The 23397-nt window shown below is 34.5% G+C and overlaps 1 protein-coding gene across 1 annotated transcript in view; it reads left to right on the forward strand.

The window, feature by feature from the left end:
• The window catches only part of LOC145684435 (uncharacterized), a 57258-nt gene that overhangs the window by 18783 nt on the left and 15078 nt on the right, over positions 1-23397 (forward strand). Inside the window, exons 2-4 of the mRNA XM_081756816.1 lie at positions 501-1070; positions 16006-16488; positions 19125-19607. Coding sequence (XP_081612942.1) covers positions 763-1070; positions 16006-16488; positions 19125-19607 — 1274 coding nt within the window. The 5' untranslated portion in view covers positions 501-762. The remainder of the gene's footprint in view (positions 1-500; positions 1071-16005; positions 16489-19124; positions 19608-23397) is intronic.

Consider the following 23397-nt stretch of genomic DNA (forward strand, 5'->3'; position numbering starts at 1 on the left):
CTGCAAACTTTTTGTGAAAAAAAAATGGAGTTTCCTGGGCGGGTCGAAAGGTCTGGTTAAGTCTAACGTAATGGGTAAGATAATGCTATGCCACGTTTGGGTGGTTTGTTAACACCCCTACAGTGCCATCTAGCAATAGAACATATTATATTAGTACATTTTAAAATAGTAGGTTTCCTTAATATGCGTGATTCTTCAATCTCTCGCTATTAGAATGAGACACGTTACAACGTTTAAATTATTTTGGGGGTGTTGAGTATCTTGTAGTGTCTTTAAATTGTCACATTTGTTGTGGTATCTTTAATCGTGGTATCGTCTATATCAATAATGTAAGTCTACCATGCTTTCGAGAAACTGGACCCGACGAGCTCATTAACCTAATCTTATAAATAACCAGAGGTATCTTCGAAAAGTGTAGCACAGTTTAATTTTTATTATTTATTGTTTTGTTGAATATAATATCTGTCATTAATAAATGATTCATTTTTATGTTCTTTCAGAATTGTTCATTTCTTTCAAACACTGAGTGATAGGTGCCTCTAGTCTTCAACGTAATCATTTTTTTTAAAACTTAATAATCCTTTATTGCTTCAATCTTGGTTCAAAAAAGGACAAAACGAAAACAGAAAATGAACCTAGTGAAGATCGCAGTAAGATGTGTAATATTGAAGCCAATGAACTGAAAAATGGGGTTTCTTTTTCAATAGGTTCTATGTTATGTTTTTAATTTAAACACACACACACAAAAAAAAAGAAAATAGAATGGAGGAAGTTAAAGACATTAAGCTGTCCATGCAAGAAGAACATTTAAAGCCTAATGTTAAATTCCCTTCAGAATGGAAACAAGATGATTGGAAGTTAACTGCGAAACCAATATGTATTGCCAAGCATTTATCAAAGGCTGATTTACTCTTAAATGTCAACAGTACTTTTAAACCAAAATTTGATAATATTCCAAGTACTACGGAAAAGTCAAACAATCACCTGTGTTGTATTATTGAGAAAGAGAGTAAAGAAAATGTTCAAGAAATTGGTTGTCAGGAAGAAACTGTCAATCTTCAAGAATTCAGGTACGTTCACGTATGCTCTTTCCGTTGAGTTATGGTTCCATTTATTTAAAGGTTCGTTTTAATATTTGCTTTTTAATTTAGTCTAATTATCTAAATTTAGTTTTAGAATGATGGATAAGTAAGAGAGCATGCACAAAAGTGCCGCTAATTAAATATTGCACTTCAATCGCGTTTCTACTTGTTTTTGAAATTCGTTTCAACTGATGTAAAATAATTTCGAATAGACGGCTGAAACGAACTATATACTAGCAATATTTACTATATATATATATATATATATATATATATATATATATATATATATATATATATATATATATATCATGGCTGCTTCATTAGAAGTTTGCACCAAAGAGAAACAACGAGCAGTGATCCGATTCCTGTTGTTGAAGGGTGTCAAAGGGTCTCACATTCATCGCAGACTATCATCGCAATATGGGAGAAGTCCACTATCACGTAAAACAGTGTTTTTGTGGCTCGAGAAATTTAAAAGTGTTCGAACAAGTGTAACGCATGAAGAGGGAGCAGGACGGCTATCAACCTCCACTACAGATGACACCATTCAGTAAGCTCGAGAGATGGTTCTGGCGAATAGGCGAATCACTATCGATGAGGTAGCATCTGCTTTGAACATCAGTCATGGCTCTGCCCATCAAATCATCCACGACAAGCTCGGTTTTCATATAATCTGTGCATAAAATGCGGTGCATTGATAAGGAGGGAGGTTACGTAGAAAAATTATGTGCATAGCATAACCCTAGCTTCAGGTAAATAAACTGTATAATGAAAAATGTAGATAATTTTTGACTTTTCCTCGTATATATATATATATATATATATATATATATATATATATATATATATATATATATATATATATATATATATATATTATATAAAAGAGAACGCACAAATCCTTTGTTAGTTCATCATAGGTATAAAAATAAACGTATTTATATGCAACCCGCATGACCGTGTCACTCGGCGGGTTAACATAAATGACAGGCGATATAATGTTAACATTTACTGCAATCTACTATGGTTTTTATCATATCACTTGAAAGCGAAAAAGTAAAAATTATCTAAGTAAAAAAGTTTATTGCGTTCCGGGGTGACCGCAGCGAAGCGGGGCGGGTTAACATAAATGACAGGCGATATAATGTTAACATTTACTGCAATCTTCTATGGTTTTTATCATATCACTTGAAAGCGAAAAAGTAAAAATTATCTAAGTAACAACGTTTATTGCGTTCCGGGGTGACCGCAGCGAAGCGGGGTGAACGCTGCTAGTATATATATATATTAGACTGCACCGATTTTTAGGAATTTAGAATTTCGATTTGGGAAGGCCGTGAAAATTTCCTTTAGCTGAAATAAGAAGAATATTTATTTTCAATGTTTTTCAAAAATTTCACTTTTCATCCTCTAAAGGGGGTTGGAAGTTCCAAAAATTATAAAAGATTAAATTTTCGAGTTTTCATTTGGAATGGGTTGGAGGTTTTTTTTTTTTTTTTTTGGGTGATACAAAGAAAATATTCGTTTTGAAGTTTTTCATACGGTTTCACCTTACACCCTCTACTAGGGCCTGAAATCCTAAAAAAAAAAAAAAAAAAAAATAACGAAAAATTAAATTTTGGATCTTTCACCTGGTTTAGGGAGGAAAAGCTTCCCCCTAGTCAGCCAAAGAAAGCATTCATTTTCAAGCCCCTCACAGAAACTCACCCTCCACCCCCACTGAAGGCTGAAAACTTCGAAAACCCCCAATAATCAAAACCATGGAACCAGGATATAGAACAGGGTGGAAATGTTTCCTTTAATGGCAAAAGATATTTATTTTGATTTTTTCACAAGTTCCCATCTTTCACACTCCACCGGGTGTTGACAATTCTTTTGAAAACTTAATTTTTTTATTTTTGAATGGAGTTGAGTAGAAATTTTTTCTTGTATTGAGACAAAGAAGATATTTATTTTTAGCTTTTTCTTCATAAAAGTGCATCTTTTAACACACATTAAAGGATTTTGCAAACTCTAACGGTTTTTAATTTTCAGAAGTAGGTAGGAGATGCAATAAGGAAACCTAATATAAGATGAACTTAATAAATAACTATTTTTTATAACGCAATATTTACAATTTTACATTAAAGCTTAAAACATCACCAGAATGCATTGGTACTCAGAGAGTAGTATGCACCAATTATTTTACCAACTTATTGGCTGGTCTTGTTTTTGTTGCTGTTGTTGTTGTTTCGAACTGTGCCATTGATATTTGGGAATCTACTCTTTCCTTCATGAAGCCATCTCCACTATTCCAGCCAAACACAGATATAGAATCTTCCGTCACTAATTTGGTACACCTCTCTACTGCTTGAATGTGACAAGGATATGATTGAGAATCAAGAATTTTCTCTGAAAGTTCATTACGACATTTTTGATATATTCAACGTTCGAGTGTTGTAGTATTGGAGGGAAGTAATGTCGTTTTCTTGCCAGTTGATCAAATCGATGTATTCATCGGCCTCAAAGTTAAGTTTTGGTATTCAGAAAAAACAGCTAAAAACAAGTTCTGTAACAAAGAGACGATTATCACATAGCATACAAAACAGAATGTTTTCTGGGTATGTAAAAAGTGAATTGGTTGGATCACAGGATCTACGATACTTTTTAACTCTTTATTTAAGTGCCGACTCAGCTTGATGGTTTGAAGAACACGTTCTACTCCATTTTTAAGTAACGGCTTGAATCTTATTTGCAACCACATTTTGGCATAAACCTTTCAAGCAAATTCGTCAGGTCCTTTAAATTTCCGTCGGGATTATTTGTGCTGACACAGAGACGAAAAATACTTAAATGAAGAGTTGGAAAGGATCGTGGATAATGTGATCGAAAGCAATTCATTTTTTCACATTCAGAGAACATTCTATTGTGCTGTGCTATGTGATAATCGCCTTTTTGTTAGAGAACTTACTCTTAGACTGATCTTGAATGCTAAAACTAAAGATCACAAACATATTCGGATATTCAAGGTACCAAAACTTAACTTTGATGCTGATGAATACATCGATTTGATGAACTGTCAAGAAAGCGACATTACTTCCTACCAATACTAAACCACTTGAACGTTGCAGATATTAAAAGTGTCAGTGGATTCCAGTTTCACGCGCTTTGCGGCCCATGTATGTCACACTTGGAGCCGTGTGGCTGGCTGCTTTGTCTTTATGAATGAAGACTTTCGACACCTCAGCACAATACAACGACGGAATATGATGCCGGTATAATGGCTCCAGAGCGTATTGTTGATAGTATGCTGTGTTAATTTTTACATTTGTGCAACTCTATGCGCGGGAAGTTTCCCTTAATGGCAAAAAACTTTAACAATCCTGAAGCCACGGGGAAAACCTTTACGGCACGTGCGGATCCAATTGGCATGGTCTTTGGCATCCTTGGGATGATAGTAAATGGCTCGAACCTGCTTGGAGTTTGACAAATAGATCCATTCCTCGTCTAACGTGACGACATATTTCCATTGTCGCCAGCTAAATGCCGTTCATAGAGCCGTTTGCAATGGACCCTGCGTTCCCGGATATGTTTGTTGGTGAATGTGTGAACACGTGGCTTACGCTTCACTTGCAGGCGTAAATCCTGGCTGATTATCCTCTGTACAATTGATTTGTATCTTCTAACGCTACTATCAATGTCTCTTTATAGCGGCGGATTCTCCTGGGTCACAAACTTCTGCACTTGCCGAACCACATCCACTGTACGTTTGGGACGCGGGTGTTGTTTTCGTGCCACTGTGTACACACCCGCTTCCTCTGGCTGTGAATTTTTGTTGCGTTTGAGTACATTGGCAATACCCTTCTTGGAAATCGTGAAACCTTTGCATGAACACTGTTTCATAATTGCACTGTAACTGTATCCGATGTCCGAAAGAGTGGTGATTTACCCTCCCAGAATGGGTCATTTTGACGAGTGTGAACTTAGCAGGACCACTTTTGAAAACTATAAACATTTACACACCATACGTTTGTACTGCGTTTCTACCGTAAAAAATTTCGTTTGTACCGGTCTCAAATTCGAAAAAATCGAAAAATAAAGTGGTCCGGCTAAGTTCACGTGAACTTTGCAGGGCTACTGATAAATTTCTACAAATTTGATGAATTTTTCTGTTTGAATCGTTTGTTCTACGTATGTACCGGATTGTACCGTAAAAAATTTCGTTTGTACCGGTCTCAAATTCGAAAAAGTTCACGTGAACTTAGCATGACCACTGATAAATTTCTACAAATTTCATGATTTTTCTGTATGAATCGTTTGTACTGCGTTTGTACCGGATTGTACCGTAAACATTTTCGTTTGTACCGGTCTCAAATTCGAAAAAATAAAAAAAAGTGGTCCTGCTAAGCGTGAACTTAGCAGGACCACTGATAAATTTCTACAAATTTGATGATTTTTTTCTTGGAATCGTTTGTTCCGCGTTTGTACCGGATTGTACCGTAAAAATTTTCGTTTGTACCGGTCTCAAATTCGAAAAAATTCGAAAAATAAACTGGTCGTGCTAAGTTCACGTGAACTTAGCAGGACCACTGATAAATTTCTACGAATTTGATTTTTCTGTACGAATCGTTTGTACTGCGTTTGTACCGGATTGTACCGTAAAAAATTTCGTTTGTACCGCTCTCAAATTCGAAAAAATCAAAAAATAAAGTGGTCCTGCTAAGTTCACGTGAACATAGCAGGACCAGAATACAAATTTCTGCAAATCTTAAGATTTTTCTGTTGGAATCGTTTGTTCTACGTTTGTACCGGATTGTACAGTAAAAATTTTCGTTTGTACCGGTCTCAAATTCGAAAAAATCGAAAAATAAAGTGGAACTGCTAAGTTCACGTGAACATAGCATTACCAGAATACAAATTTCTGCAAATCTTAAAATTTTTCTGTTGGAATCGTTTGTTCTACGTTTGTACCGGATTGTACCGTAAAAATTTTCGTATGTACCGGTCTCAAATTCGAAAAAATCGAAAAATAAAATGGTGCGGCTAAGTTCACGTGAACTTAGCAGGGCTACTGATAAATTTCTACAAATTTGATATTTTTTTCTGTTTGAATCGTTTGTTCTACGTATGTACCGGATTGTACCGTAAAAAATTTCGTTTGTACCGGTCTCAAATTCGAAAACGTTCACGTGAACATAGCAGGACCACTGATAAATTTCTACAAATTTGGTGATTTTTTCTGTTGGAATCGTTTGTTCTACGTTTGTACCGGATTGTACAGTAAAAATTTTCGTTTGTACCGGTCTCAAATTCGAAAACGTTCACGTGAACATAGCAGGACCACTGATAAATTTCTACAAATTTGATATTTTTTTCTGTTTGAATCGTTTGTTCTACGTATGTACCGGATTGTACCGTAAGAAATTTCGTTTGTACCGGTCTCAAATTCGAAAACGTTCACGTGAACATAGCAGGACCACTGATAAATTTCTACAAATTTGGTGATTTTTTCTGTTGGAATCGTTTGTTCTACGTTTGTACCGGATTGTACCGTAAAAATTTTCGTTTGTGCCGGTCTCAAAATCAAAAAATAAAGTGGTCCCGTGAACAGGACCACTGATGAATTTCTACAAATTTATTTTTCTGTACGAATCACTTGTACTGCGTTTGTACCGGATTGTACCGTAAAAATTTTCATTTGTACCGGTCTCAAATTCGAAGAAATTAAAAAATAAAGTCGTCCTCCTAAATTCACGTGAACATAGCAGGACCAGAATACAACTTCCTGCAAATCTTAAAATTTTTCTGTTTGAATCGTTTGTTCTGCGTTTGTACCGGATTGTACTGTAAAAAGTTTATTTTGTATCGCTCTCAAACTCGGAAAAACCGAAAAATAAATGGTCCTACTAAATTCATGTGAACATAGCAGGACCACTGATAAATTTATACAAATTTGAAGATTTTCCTTAACGAATCGTTGGTACTGCGTTTGTACCGGATTGAACCGTAAAATTTTTCATTTGTACCGGTCTCAGATTCGAAAAAATCGAAAAACAAAGTGGTCCTGCTACGTTCACGTGAACGTACCAGGACCAGAATTAGGGATGCATGCGGTACGAGACGAGACGATAAATGCAAAAGTCTCGTCTCTCCTCGGAGCCTAAAAATTTGGTCTCGTCTCGTTTCGTTTCGTAAGTGTGAAGTCTCGTCTCGCGTCTCGAATAAAATTTTGAGTCTCATCTTGCGTCTCTCGCGTCTCGCGTGATATTCTGTCCGAAGGTAGGTATTTGACCTAAAAGTCACTTGGCAAGGCGAATCCATGGTGGTTTGCCATTACTTTCCATGGGATGAATGTTCATAACATCCTAAGGAGACGAAACCTAGAGTTCAACATGCTATCCGAACTTTTGTCCCCTCCGCTCCAAGTTAAAAGAAAAGTTGTGCTCGAATTTGATTGCTGGACCATTAATTTCCGTCAAATTAATGGCATAATTTACAGCAAAACCAGCATAAATTGTTGCTGGATCCAACATTGTTTTCCAGCTTAGAGGTCTCCAGCAATATTTTCCAGTATGTCATGCGGGCACATTTTTGCCCCGAAAAAAAGTCGCCAATGTAATTAGGATAGAAACAATATATATAACGTTTCCGTATATGTTTTTCTGAACTCATTGAACCAAACCCGGATCCTTTTACTATATCTATATGTAAATTTCTTCGTCTTTATTTAACCGGATTTCAACCTTGTCTTTGCCTGCTTCTAGTCCGAGGAATGCTTTAATGTCATAATATCCAAAATTGACACGGATTGTTCCCTTAGAATAGGTTTGAACTTTCTTTTCAGAAAGTTTAAACTCTCTAGCATTAAATTTGTGGAAGCAGCAGAGAAATTATAAAAATACGTTACTTGTGTCCAGTGGCGTAGGGAAGGGGGCAGAGGTGCCTCCCCCCCAAAGAAGTCCGACAATGTACTTTGGTACTTTGATGTTTGTAATTTTTTTATATATATTTTTATGTTTATATATTTTTTGTTTGTAATTTCTCTATATGTACCTATAACAGCACTTGGGCCCCACCCCAAACACATATCCTGGCTACGCTACTGAGAAGAACGGTGCTGCCATCTATTGTCGCCTATCTCCCTTTACACCAACTACCAAGGAATAACATTACTTGTGTCAACGGACTTGAGGATAACGCAATATGTTAACAATTGCGAGAATCAAAATATCCAGCAAAATATACTTGATACGAAAAAAGCTTTCTGGATCAATTTCCAGATCATACAGCTGAACTAACTGCAGTGCTGCCAGAATATCAAAACCTGAAAAGTTTTGGTTAACCCGACAGCACTTGTGTCAAATCACACAGACACAGACCACATGTCTTTTGGTCCTGAGCTAAGTAAAATGCTGACCTTACAAGAACGCGGTTTCGTACTTCCTACTTCAACACCTCAGTTGTAGACCGCATTTTATAGCTTGCAGAGAGGCATTCTATCCGGAGGCATCTCACTAAAAATATCATGTTATTTTTGCGAGTCGGGCCAGGGATAACTTTGACGAGAGGGGATTTCCCCCCCATCCCCCAACATTAATCGCTAGTAGTAATGTGAAAAAGACAGAAACAACAGAAATATCACATTTCGCAGCAATAGGGAGTCTTGTTCGCTTTTCAGACAAAAAACAGAAGTTCATGTATTCGTGCGCGCCCGCGTGTATGTGTTTGTGTCGCAAAATAAAGTCCTAAATTGATGCTGTAATAAATTTCCTATTTACAAAGCTTTTCTTTTTTAATGATGTTTAGAAACTAAAGAAGGCTTTATTTCTGAAAATCGACCTTGAATAATAATAAATCTCATAAAATGTCTATTGCCCCTATCACTTTTTGTTCCTGGAGGCATTTTTGTTCCTGGAAAACTCAATAAATGTAAAATCACTAAATATGCAATTAAATGGAATTCATAAATGTTGCGAGACTTCTCGTCCGAGACTTAACTGAGTATCGTCTCGCGTCTCGCATAAAATTTTCACTCTCGTCTCGCGTGCATCCCTAACCAGAATACAAATTTCTAGAAATCTGAAGATATTTTTTTAACCAATCGTATGTAGTGCGTTTGTACCGGATTGTACCGTAAAAAGTTTCGTTTGTATCTGCGTCAAATTAAAAAATTCGGAAAGTAAAGTGTTCTGCTAAGACAAAATGAGACATTCGTGTAATAGTTTTTGGAACAATTTTCATCATATTCTATTGCATTATCTGTTGCTAAAACGCTAGGAGTCAAAACTATGATGCTAATTTAAAGATTAATTAATAATGTGTAGCTCGCGATTGAGCCGAATCTTTTGACTACTTTTTTGAATGAGCGAGTGAGTCGTCTCTGACTAGGAATGATCGACGATTCTTTATGAGTCGTGTTTCTTCGTGATTTGTGTATTTTCATGAGTCGTAGTTATTAAGGAGACGTGGTTCTTCTAAGGTCATGGTCTTTGGCAGTCAGGTTTCTGTAGGAATATGGTTTTGAAGGAGACACGGTAGTTTGGGATTGACAATATTTGTAACATATAAATATCGTACAGCCAGTAACAAAATTAAGTATAGGTTGGAGCATTTATTCTCTATACTGGTACCTCCAACCTATACCTTATATTGTCTCTGACTGTATGTTGCTCATTCGCGAATCGCCTCTTGCTTCTCGATCTTCGTTGGTCCAATCAGTTGCTGTTTTGGAAAGGTGGTTTCAATGATTCGTGAGCCTTCTCAGCAGTGTAGGCAGATTGGGCTACAAGAAGCGGATTGGGCAATTTTTGATCACGAAAGTTCCTACCAAACTTTCAAATTGGGCGACCCATTACGTTTTCGGCTACTTGCAATTATCTGCCAGTTTAACTCAAAAAAATACTCTACTTTCTTATTTTTATATTTGGAATCACAAATTTATATTATACAATTAAAATTTTGTGTGTTTAGTATCCTATTCACAATGAACAATAGCTTTACTGAAACTAACACGTTTGATACTAGCTCAATTCTTGTTTTAGTAGATTTTAACCTCAAGATTTACAAGATCAAACTTCCGTTGACCTTCAACCTCACGTGAACTTAGCAGGGCCAGTTTATTTTTCGACTTTTTTATTTTAGATCGGTACAAACGAAAATTTTTACAGTACAATCCGGTACAAACGCAGAACAAACGATTCAAACAGAAAAATCATAAGATTTGTAGAAATTTATTAGTGGTCCTGATATGTTCACGTGAACTTAACAGGACCACTTTATTTTTCGATTTTTTCGAATTTGAGACCGGTACAAACGAAATATTTTACGGTACAATCCGGTATAAACGCAGTACAAACGATTCGTACAGAAAAATCATCAAATTTGTAGAAATTTATCAGTGGTCCTGCTAAGTTCACGTTTTTCGATTTTTTCGAATTTGAGACTGGTACAAACGAAAAGTTTTACGGTACAATCCGGTACAAACGCAGTACAAACGATTCGTACAGAAAAATCATCAAATTTGTAGAAATTTATCAGTGGTCCTGCTAAGTTCACGTGAACTTAGCAGGACCATTTTATTTTACGATTTTTTCGAATTTGAGATAGGTACAAACGAAAATTTTTACGGTACAATCCGGTACAAACGCAGTACAAACGATTCGTACAGAAAAATCATCAAATTTGTAGAAATTTATCAGTGGTCCTGCTATGTTGACGTGAAATTAGCAGGACCACTTTATTTTTCATTTTTTTCGAATTTGAGACCGGTACAAACGAAAATTTTTACGGTACAATCCGGTACAGACGCAGTACAAACGATTCGTACAGAAAAATCATCAAATTTGTAGAAATTTATCAGTGGTCCTGCTATGTTGACGTGAAATTAGCAGGACCACTTTATTTTTCATTTTTTTCGAATTTGAGACCGGTACAAACGAAAATTTTTACTGTACAATCCGGTACAGACGCAGTACAAACGATTCGTACAGAAAAATCATCAAATTTGTAGAAATTTATCAGTGGTCCTGCTATGTTGACGTGAAATTAGCAGGACCACTTTATTTTTCATTTTTTTCGAATTTGAGACCGGTACAAACGAAAATTTTTACTGTACAATCCGGTACAGACGCAGTACAAACGATTCGTACAGAAAAAAACATGAAATTTGTAGAAATTTATCAGTGGTCCTGCTAAGTTCACGTGAAGTTAGCAGGACCACTTTATTTTTTGATTTTTTCGAATTTGAGACCGATACAAACGAAATTTTTTACGGTACAAACCGGTACAAACGCAGTACAAACGTATGGTGTGGAAATATTTATAATTTTCAAAAGTGGTCCTGCTAAGTTCACACTCGTGTCATTTTGGAGGTATTTTACACTCGGAGCACTTCACTTTCTGCTACCGACTTCTCCACACAGCTGGTTTCTGATTGCTCTTCTGTGCTTACTGTCTGCGATTCTACCGCCACTGGCGGACGTTCCACTTCGTTTCCATAAATGTGGACCGAAATTCTGTAGAATTTTCTGTCTTACTAAAGAAAACTTTTTTACTCAATTTTATTCCAAAATCAAAATTTATATGACACTTAATGCTAAGAAATTAGGATCTGATATAAGTAAATTCTTTACTGATACATAAAGAATTAGGTGAATTTAAATATATAGTTGAATTTTTCAAGTGTGAATTAGATACTATCAAAGAAATTATACAAGAAATACAAAATGATGAATTAAGTGAAATGTTAAAAGGTTTGGAAGTAAAAGAAGAATAGTGATGATGGGAGAAAAATAAAATATTTCTAAATAATAAATATGAGCTCTATGGATAACTCTCAGAGTTTAGACGATATTTGCTACGAACAAATTAAAGATAATTTTGATATGGTTTATTTGCTGATTTTAAATTGATCAATGATAAAAGTACAGGATATTTTAACGCTTCCAAGTTATGCTAGAGGGGAGGAAAGAAATTAAATGGTTAGAAAATATACAATCTAAAGGTCTGATGAAATATTATAATAGAGGAGGTGATCCTACGAATTCGGAGATCTCTCTTCATATACAACAAAAGGAGAAGACATAACAAACATTAAATATCAGGAACAAATGTAAGAAAGGAATTATTATTAAGTATCTCATTTTGGATTGTAGTTGATGTTTATGATAAGTGTTATCAAATTATTGAAGATTATTTCACTGATGACTTTAAGCAATGTCAAGAAAACATGGAAAAATTAGATTACATAGTAGTACAATCAGTAGGAAATTCTAGAATTCAAAACGAAAAAATAAAAGAAATAGCAGCACCACATATAGACGACAATTCGAAAGACAATTTCATGGTAATATAGAAGAAATGCTAACTAAATGATCTTTTTCTTTATTATCCTATCAGATGTAAGAAGAGGAGTTTATACAAACCTCTTAATGAAGCGTACGAGAAATATCCAAATCATTAATCATTTACGAAAAATTTAGAGACCCTAACAGTGTTAAGCTGTTTAATCTAATGCAACAAAAACTAGGTATTCGTAAAGGTAAAAGTAATGAGTTTCGGACACCACTATCAAAAGAAGAGTTGATTAAAGAAGTTGATTATTCGTAGAATTGGTTATTATGTGTTTAGATATTTTGTCAAGCTGGTGGCAAACTGGTTGAAAGTAAAAACTCAAAAGAATTATTAGCTACACTCAATTTGAATTTTGTTTCCATAGCCATAACAAAAATGGAACCTTTGATGAATTATTTCATAAAAGTGAATATTGCATTATGTCTCTTAAAGCTGTTTCTTTAAATGAATATAATGCTTTTATGATTCTTCTAGTTATGATCTCTATTGTTCCAAACTTTAAGGATAAGTCCCACGCACACTCGTTTACTTAAAACTGGAATTTAGATACACATACCAAAAGTATATTTCGGAAAAGTCTTTTCTAGATCAAGTTTGAGTTTAAAAGAAGATTTAGCTGTGTGTGTGGGTGTTATAGATAGTGGATATCACGGAGAAGTTATTGCGGTAGTTAAGAAAAGAACATCTATAATATGGTATATTTGTGGACTATTTGGAGTTAACGCAATGCTTAGAATTTTTAACCTCGTTCCTTATTTGAGTACATTGGCAATACACTTCTTGGAAATGGTGAAACCCTTGCATGAACACTGTTTTATAATTGCACTGTAGCTGTATCTGATGGCCGAAAGAGCGGTGATTTACCCTCCCAGAATGGGCCAATTTTGGAGGTATTTTACACTCGGAGCACTTCACTTCCTGCTACCGACTTCTCCACACAGCTGGTTTCTGATTGCTCTGCTGTGCTTACTGTCTGTGCGATTTTAGCGCCATTGGCGGACGTTCCACTTCGTTTCCATAAATGTGGACCGAAATTCTGTAGAATTTTCTGTCTTACTAAAGAAAACTTATTTACTCAATTTTATTCAAAAATCAAAATTTTCAATATTTCAAAAGTTTTGAAATTGTCAACCCCCAGTGAAGGGTGGAAGACATGATTCAATGAAATATTGAAAATAAATATTTTTGCCACTAAAAGGAAACATTTGCACCCTATTCCATAACGGGATTTCATGATTTGAATTTTACAGGGTTTTCAAAGTTCTCAGCTCTGGTGAGGGGTGGAGGATGGGATTCTGTGAGAATCTTGAAGATGAATACTTTCTGTCTTACTAGGGGGAAGCGTTTCCACCCTATTCCGGGTGAAAATTCCAAAATTAAGTTTTTCGAGATCTTTGAGGATTTCAACCCCCAGGAAATAGTGGAAGATATAAAATAGATATTCTCTTTGCATCGCCAAACGAAAATCCTTCTACTCCATTCCAAATGAAAACTCCAAACTTTCATCTTTAAAAACTTTTGAAACTTTGAACTGCAGTAGAGAGTGGATCATGAAATTTTATGAAAAAATAAATAAATAATTTTTGTCTCACAGAGAAGGAATTCCTCTCCTTCATTCGAAATTCCAAAGTAGCTAAATATCGGCCCAACCTAATATATATATATATTATTTACAGCAGAGAATCCTTTGCTGAGATGCGCTGAAAACGCTAAAGTACGATTGTAAGCACTAATCCAATGTTTTGTTAATTTCTAGGGTATGTTCTCAAGCTTTAATTAAACATACATATTGTTTGGCTTATTAGTATTTTTATTTTAAATTTATATCATATTTACTTATGTGCCACCTTTAATGTGATATTAACATGAAATATTCTTTGTACACTTGTCAAATGTTGCGATACACTGGTGTGCCTCGCAGATAGGTTGAAACTATTGTCTTGGGGAAGATTGGAATCTTTTGTGACAAAGTCTTTACCTCCTACACCAAGAAAAGTTTTACTTCGCTTTTCACTTCTCTGAAATGTAACTTAAAAATATATTTTATTAGAGACTAAAGTATCATTAGGCCTTGTTATAAACAATTGATCTTTCTACGCACTATTTCGAACTGCCACGAAAATTTCAAACTGGGAGCGGTGAATATATGAACATATTCTTTTCAGCATATCTTTAACTTGTATATGCTACTCTAAATTAAACTAAACATTTAGTGATTTTCAATAGTCTGAAGACTATAGCCTAAAAATTTTGTTGAGTCTGAACTTTATTGGTGAATATAGGGAGAAAGTCTTTGTACAAAACAACTAAATAGAAATTTTGGGCAGAATTATTTATTCAATTTCAAACAGTGCAGCATAATGTTTTCAACGTAAGATAATGTTAATATTCATTTTCAATTCTTGAAGATAATTTTAATTTTCAAACATTTTTAACATTAAAATTAAGGTAAACAACAACTTTTGACATTAATATATTACGAAATTTTAATCGACAAAACACACGGAATCACTGATTTTCTGCTATAGATATGCAACATTAAATAACTGATAAATTGACAAATTTTGAATGGAATATATCTATATGAATGATAGCAAACTTCAAATTAACAATAACTAAAGATTGTGGTTACGGTTGTCTAGTCCTGTTTATTATTTGAAATAAATAATATATTTATGCACATGAACCTCTGTCGAAAATAAAAATGCAGATTTACACGTAATATTCCTGTTACTGTGTGCTACAAACACCTAAATTATTAAACAAGCGCTTGGTTCTCCTATCATAAAATGGATATAAACATGTATACTCAAATTCTGATTTAACGGAACGTAATCGTGTTAACAGCCAATATCTCTACAGCAAAGCATAACCCCGCCTAGAACTTGAGCAACTGACGAAGTTAGCAGTGGTATTGCTACCAGTCAATACTCGTTTCAAACTTGAAGTATTAATGCCAGTCATTTAATTGGAATATAATGTTCAGTTCACAGCGTTCTCCAATATACTTTACCAGCTCGCTGATGATTCATACTACATTGGTATGCCATTTACATTAATTACGTCGTCTACTTTGCTTAACGTAACCAAACCGTTAATGTGAATTTCGAACACGATATTCTTCGCAAATTGATATCACACCTTTTCCACATTTCTTTACTCGTGATCAACTACTTCAGGTGTAACTACATTTTGTTAGAGAATCGCTCCACTCTGAATATTTTGGAGCTAGATCTAGCAATCGAAAGTAGTTTTTTCTGTAGCTAGCTTTTCCAAACTGTTTAGAACTATTTGATGATGGATTTTTAGGTCACTCGCAATGTTTTGACTTTTTATCAGCCAATCGTGGTGTACTTCTACAAGAAATTAACAACCTTTTCTGTGATTGGTCATCCACTGCAAGAAGCATGCTGTACGCAGAAATTTCCAGACCGAAAGCTAATGAACCATTTTTGAATGTTGCTTTCGATAATGTAAGTTGTTAATAAGTAGTACAAATTTCCTCACTGATCACCAGTTTCGTCCGAAAATATATTTTTTGGACACCATATCATAGGCCTGATTATTAAATCTACAACACTTTTTTTAGGTTTGCTTCAACCTTCAACCTTGGTTCAAATAAGGACGAAATGAAAACAGAAAATCAACCTAATGAAGATCGCAGTATGCTACATAGTATTAAAGCCAATGAACTGAAACATAAGGATTCATTTTCAATATCTTTAGCGATACGTTCTGAAAATACACATAAAAAGGAAAATGGAATGGAGGAAGTTGAACACATTAAGCTGTCCATGCGAGGAGAAAATTTAAAGCCTAATTTTAAATTCCATTCAGAATTCAAAGAAGGTGATTGGAAGTTAACTGCAAATCCAATATGTATTGTCAAGCGTATATCAAAGGCTGATTTGCTCGTAAATGTCAACAGTAATTTTAAACCAAAATTTGATAATTTTCCAAGTACTACGGAAAAGTCAAATAATCACCTCTGTTGTATTATTGAGAAAGAGAGTAAAGAAAATGTTCAAGAAATTGGTTGTCAGGAAGAAACTGCCAATCTTCAAGAACTAAGGTACGTTCACGTATGCTCTTTTTGTGCAGTTACGTTCCATTTATTTTCTGGTTCGTTTTAATATTTCCTTTTAGTTTAGTCTAATTATGTTTATTTAATTTTAGAAAGTTGGGTAAGTAAGAAAACATGCACAAAATTGCCGCTAATTAAAAATTACACTTCAATTGCGATTCTACTTATTTCTTAAATATATTTCAACTGGTATAAAAGAATTTCAAATAGACAACTGGAAAGTAATATAGAGTACACACACAATATATAAAATTTATATAAGAGAAATAGGGAGAAACAGATAGGTAACTAGGAGATAGATAAACAGATTACGTAGGAGGCACTTATATTTTATGTTGGCATCTATTTTTAGTAATATTAAGAGCGTTCTGTTGGTTACTTGAACGCCGAAATATGCAATTACTAAAACTCCGTCTTACAATTTAGAGTGGCGGTTCCAAACCTTCTTTCAGGATATCCTTTGTTTAGTCTATGCTGGAAATACTAAAGTTCGCTTGTAAGCACAAGTCGAATGTTTTGTTCACTTTTAGGGTATGTTCCCCAACTTGAATAAAACATACATATTGTTTCACTTAGTATCTTTTTATTTTAAATTTATATCATTTTTATTTTATTATATGGTATCTTTAATGTTATATTGCCATGAAAGATTCTTTGTACACATGTGAATGTTGCGGTACGCTGGTATACCACGCAGAGAAAATTGAAACTACTGTTTGAGGATAGACTGGAATATTTTGTGACAAAGTCTTAACCTGTTATAGCAAGAATTGTTTTAATTCGCTTTTCACGTCTCTGAGATGTAACTTGTAAATCCATCTTATCTGAGACTAAAGTATCATTAGGACTTGTTATACACAATTGATCTTTCTACGCACTATTTTTAACTGTCAAAAAATATCAAATTAGCAGCGATGAATCTCTAAAAACATACCATATTGAGCATAGAGTTCAGGGTTTACATGCTACCCTAAATTAAACTCAAACATTTAAAGATATTCAAAAGTTTCAGGACTATAGCCCAAGCAAGTTTTGTTAAGTATGAACTTTCTTTATTCGTGAATATAAGGAGAGTATCTTCGTACGAAACAACTAAATAGAAACTTTCGGCAGAATTATTTATTCAAATTCACGACAGTGCACTATAATTTTTTAAATGAGATAAAGTCAATATTCAGTTTCAATTCTTGCAAACGCTTTTAGTGTTCAAATATTTTTATTACTAAAATAAAGAAAAAATACAATTTTTCAATTAATGTGTTGAAAAATTTTAATCAACATAACTCACAAAATTCCTGATTTTCTGCTCTGGTTATACAACAATAAATAAATGATAAATTGACATAAATTGTGAACACAATATACGATTGTTAGCAAACTTCAAAGTAACAATATCTAAAAAGTATGGGTATGGTTGTCCAGTACTGCTTATAATATTGTGTATTCTTTTCAGTAAATAATATATTTATGCACATACACCTCGAGTGAAAATGAAAATGCAGATTTACACGTAATATTCCTGTTACTGCGTGCTACAAACACTTAAATTAGCTCAGTGGTAGAGCGTTCACTTCTAGTGCGTGGAGTACCGAGTTCAATCCTAAGTCCCGCCAAGGAAATTCTGTGGTGGTCAAACACTGTGTGCGTGGGTTTCCTCAGGCTTCCCCCATTTGTACTCACTGTATATATATACTCTAGCTTTTAAGGGTGGGATTTCAGGCTTATGCCCCCGAAATTATATTTACTATATTAAAGAAAATCAATATCATGCAGAATTTTTACAATGCAGAACTAAAGTTAGTAAAGCCCCTCCGAAAGAAAATCGTAGATCTCTCTCGCCCTCTTTGTATATATATAACCGCCAATATCTCTACAGCAGAGTGTAACCCCGTCTGGTACTTGAGCAACTGAAGAAGTTTGCATCGGTATTGCTACTAGTCAATACTCTTTTCAAACTTCAAGTATTAAAGCCAGTCATTTACTTGGAGTATATTGTTCAGATCTTAGCTTGCTCCAATGTACTTAATCAGCTCACTGATGATTCATACTACGTTGGTATACTCTCTATATTCATTACGTCGTTTGCTTTACCTAACAGTTAACCGGACTGTTCATGTAAATTTCGACCACGATATTCTTCGAAAATTGATATATATTTTCCACATTTCGTTACTCGTGATCAACAGCTTCCGTTGTGACTACATTTTAATATCTTTGGTTAAATATTCGCTCCACTCTGTAAATATTCTTGAGCTAGATCTACCTAGGTAGTGTCCAAATATAGAACTTCCTTCTGTAGCTAGCTGTTTCCAAACACTTTAGAACTGTTTGATTAGGAAAATTTAGGTCATTGTTAATATTTTGACTGTTTATTAGCCTGTCCGGGTGTACTTCTTCCAGAAATTAACCATTTTTCTGTGATTCTTCATCCACTGCAAGAAGCATGATGGACGCAGAAATTTCCATAACGAAAACTGCTGAACCATTTTTCAATGTTGCTTTCGATAATGTGCCTTGTTAATAAGTAGTGCAAATTTCCTCACTGATCAGCAGTTTCGCCGAAAATATATTTTTAGGACACGATATATTATACCTAATTATTAAATTTACAATAATTTTTTTAGGTCTGCTTCAACTTTCAACCTTGGTTCAAATAAGGACGAAATGAAAACAGAAAATCAACCTAACGAAGATCGCAGTATGCTATATAGTATTAAAGCGAATGAGCTGAAACATAAGGATTCATTTTCAATAACTTCAGTGGTACATTCTGAAAATAAACATAAAAAGGAAAATGGAATGGAAGAAGTTCAAGATATTAAGCTGTCCATGCAAGGAGAAAATTTCAAGCCTAATTTTAAATTCACTTCAGAATGCAAAGAAGGTGATTGGAAGTTAACTGCAAACCCAATATGTATGGTCAAGCGTATATCAAAGACTGATTTACTCGTAAATGTCAACAGTAATTTTACACCTAAATTTGATAATTTTGCAAGTACTACGGAAACGTTAGGCAATCACATGTGTTGCATTATTGAGAAAAAGAGTATAGAAAATGTTCAAGAAATTGGATGTGAGGAAGAAACTGTCAATCCTCAAGAATTAAGGTACGTTCACGTATGCTCTTTTCGTCGAGTTATGTTCCATTTATTTTCTAGTTGGTTTTAATACTTTCCTTTTAGTTTAGTCTAATTATGTTTATTTAATTTTATAAAGTTGGATAAGTAAGAAAACATGCACAAAATTGCCGCTAATTAAATATTACACTTCAACCGCGTTTCTACTTATTTCTGAAATCTATTTCAACTGATCTAAAATAATTTCGAATAGACGACTGGAAAGTAATATACAGTATACACACAATATATAAAATTTATATAAGAGAAATAGAGTGAAGGATAGGTAACTAGGAAATAGATAAACAGATTGCGTATAAGGTAGTTACATTTTATGTTGGCATCTATTTTTAGTAATATTAAGAGCGTTTTGTTAGTTACTTGAACGTCGAAATGACAATTGCTAAAACTCCTCTTACAATTTAGAGTGTCTGTGTAGGTGTACTTCTCCCAGAAATTAACAATTTCTTCTGTGATTGTGATCAAATGCTGATTTACTCGTAAATGTCAACAGTAATTTTAAACTAAAATTTGATAATTTTGCAAGTACTACGGAAAGGTTAGACCATTACCTGTGTTGTATTATTGAGGAAGAGGGTATTGAAAATGTTCAAGAAATTGGATGTGAGGAAGCAACTGTCAATCCTCAAGAATTCAGGTACGTTCACGTATGCTCTTTTCGTCGAGTTTTGTTCCATTTATTTTCTGGTTAGTTTTAATACTTTCTTTTCAGTTTAGTCTAATTATGTTTATTTAATTTTAGAAAGTTGGGTAAGTAAGAAAACATGCACAAAATTGCCGCTAATTAAATATTACATTTCAATTGCGTTTCTACTTATTTCTTAAATATATTTCAACTGATGTAAAGATTAGGATTAAGATATAGAGATTAGGATTAATCTTTTGAAGTATAGTAACCGGACCAATGTATCTGGAAGAGAATTAATATGGTATTCCAAGCTGACGATTTGGATAGAATACGAGTCCTTTTGTCCTTCCTCAAAGCTAGTTTGTTTGTTTCTGTTTTGCATCATAATATTTCTTTTGTTTCTCATAGCTTCCAGCTAAATTATCTTTCAAAATTCCTCTACTAATTTCGAAGTGTTCTCGGTCGACACATAATGTTGGAGTCAATGCAATCGCAAAATCGGAAATCATTTTTTGATCGACCCATGTAATAAGAAATAACTCGAATACTTGGTTCCAGCCTGGATGAATGTGTTGATTGCAAAATTTATATGTGGAATGAGCTTCGGCCGCTGGTTTAGATCTTCCTGTACAAAAATTTTAAGAGAATTCTGTATAATTTTGTTTAATGTTTCGACTACACCCAAAGTTTTGTGATCGTACGCAGGACAAAACTTAAATTCAAAGTTGTAGAGCTTTGCTAAATTTTATAGTCTCTTTGCGTTATGTACAAGGTGCGTCTAAATATAGGTACGAAGAAGCTCCATATTTAAGCATGATTTCGTATATCAGAAATAGTTCGATTTCTTCAGCTGTAGTTTTATCTACAATCTTTGTAACACAGAAACGCGTTAACACTTCAATTGCGATAAATATGTATTTAAACTTTCCTGTCCGACAGGTACCTCTCCTATCGAGTCGTACTACCACGCAGTACGAATAGCTCAAGTAGCATGATGTAGTAATTGATCTGATCGATTAGTTGGTACCTTTTTAAGTTTCTGACAGAGAGTACATGTTCTTATTTTGTGTGCTATATATACTTTCATATGGAGGAAATGATATTTCCACAATGCCGATTGGTAAGTTTTCGTATGCTCGAAATGTGGTGTCAACGGGTTATTGTGGATTCCATCAAACCATTTCTTTAGTAAAAATTTTGGTATGAAAAGCAAATATAACAGTTCAAATTGAAGATGCTTGTGTGTTGTATATAATAGTGCATCTTTAAGACAGAAATATTTCGTGGCACGGAATGTTCACATTCTACTAGGTTCTTTATTTTCTAGAACAGAGACGATATCCGAAAATGATGTGTACTCTCTCTGTTCTTCGGTCAGATTAGGTTGTGCCATGGGTTGATCAATTTGAAGGGTCTGTTCTAGTGAGTGAGATGCTAAAACCTTTGCGTCCTCACTGTCAAAAATTGACACTTTCATGCTTTTCGTCGCGTTGTATGTCCTGTTTTATTCTAAACGGCTAAAAATATCTGCAGGGTGCTGCAAACTTTTAATATGGTGTATTTCAAAATTATAATCTGCTAAGAATATCTTATAGCGAGTGAATTTTTACACTGTGTCGGGCTGAGTGTTCAATGAAATCAGGCACTTGGCATCAATAAATAGCTTGAGTTTTCCATTTAGCAAAAACACATCGAAGGTATATAATTCTTTCTGCCAGGTTGAAGCCTTACGTTCAGTTTTAGTAAAACGTCTGCTTCAGTAAGAAACGTCACGTTCCTGGTTAGTTTTAGGATCATAGCAAGCCAAAATTCCACCGACCGATACAGTTGATGCATCTGCGTATAAACGAATTTCCAGAGATAGGTAGAAATGAAACAAGGTTCGGGCCTGAATTATATCAGTTTTAAGTTTCTCGAATAACTCGCCATGTTTTGATGTCCAGTTTAATTTTCTATTCTTTTCTAAATGAACTTGAAACGCCTCCACTTTCTCAGTAAAGTTTCTGATGTCGGCTCCGAAATAGGAGCAAAGTCCGAGAAAATCTTTTAAGGCTCTCTTAAAGGTTGTTTTTAAAAAAATCCCTTATCTTATTTTCAATTTTGGGAGAAATTTTGATGTCTTTACCTTTGACTGTAAATCCTAGTACGCTTAATTCTGAGTATAACAGGTGTGTCTTGTTTGGGCACCTCTAAAATTATGTTTACGCAGTCTCTTGGAGAGTAGTTCCAAGTCCGATAATTGCTGCTTCCAATTTTTGCTCCCTATCATCAGATCATCAACGAACGAAGTAATAAGAAGTGGTAAACCTTCCAGAAGCATGCGCACCGCTTTAGTTAGGCTCTTGGGCGATGTAGTATGGCCCATAACGCAGTGTTGAAATTGATACGATTTCCTAATATGATTCACTTCAAAAGTCATGTATTTTTGGCATTTAGGGTCCAATAATATTTGAAAATAACTTTGCTTTACATCGATACTCGATGTGGAAGATTGGTACCCAAGCACATGTAAAATGTCTTCTGTTGACTGGGATGGTATACAAATATATTTGGTGAACTTATTACATGCCTGTAAAATCAGAATTAAGCGAAATTCTGAGGTGTTTGGCTTTCGCATTGTCAGAAGTGGCGACGAGAATAAACTACCGTTGGTTTCATTGAAGATGGTGGCTTCTAATAGCCGCTTAATTTGGAGATCAATTTCTGATGTCAAAGCCAAAAAGTAGGGGTGACCTCTGATGAAAAGAAGCACCTTTATCTATCCGTATTTTGTGAATGTAGCCACGAAAATATCCTATATCTGGTGAATAGGAAAAGACATCGCTGTATTTATAAAGTAAATTGTGTACAGCCTTTTTCTGTTCTTGTGTTAAATCCGGGTTTATGTAAAAAGGTTAATATCTAAAAGTGGTGCTGTTTTATCAAATCTTTTCTGTATTCCCTGTTCCGATCTATAAAATCTTTCATCATTTTGGTCGCCTAATTGTTGGTCCCCCTGTATATTAACCTCTTGCAGATCCTCCTCAACGCACGCAATTGGTGTATATTTTGCTAATGTTATTGATCTATTAGATGGGTTAGATTTTAGTAATATGAAATTGCTTTTTGGTAATTTGGCTGGTAAAGCCTGCA

This window comes from Thermobia domestica, chromosome 4 (genome assembly GCF_964235325.1).
Source record: "Thermobia domestica chromosome 4, izTheDome1.hap1.1, whole genome shotgun sequence".
Taxonomy (NCBI): domain Eukaryota; kingdom Metazoa; phylum Arthropoda; class Insecta; order Zygentoma; family Lepismatidae; genus Thermobia; species Thermobia domestica.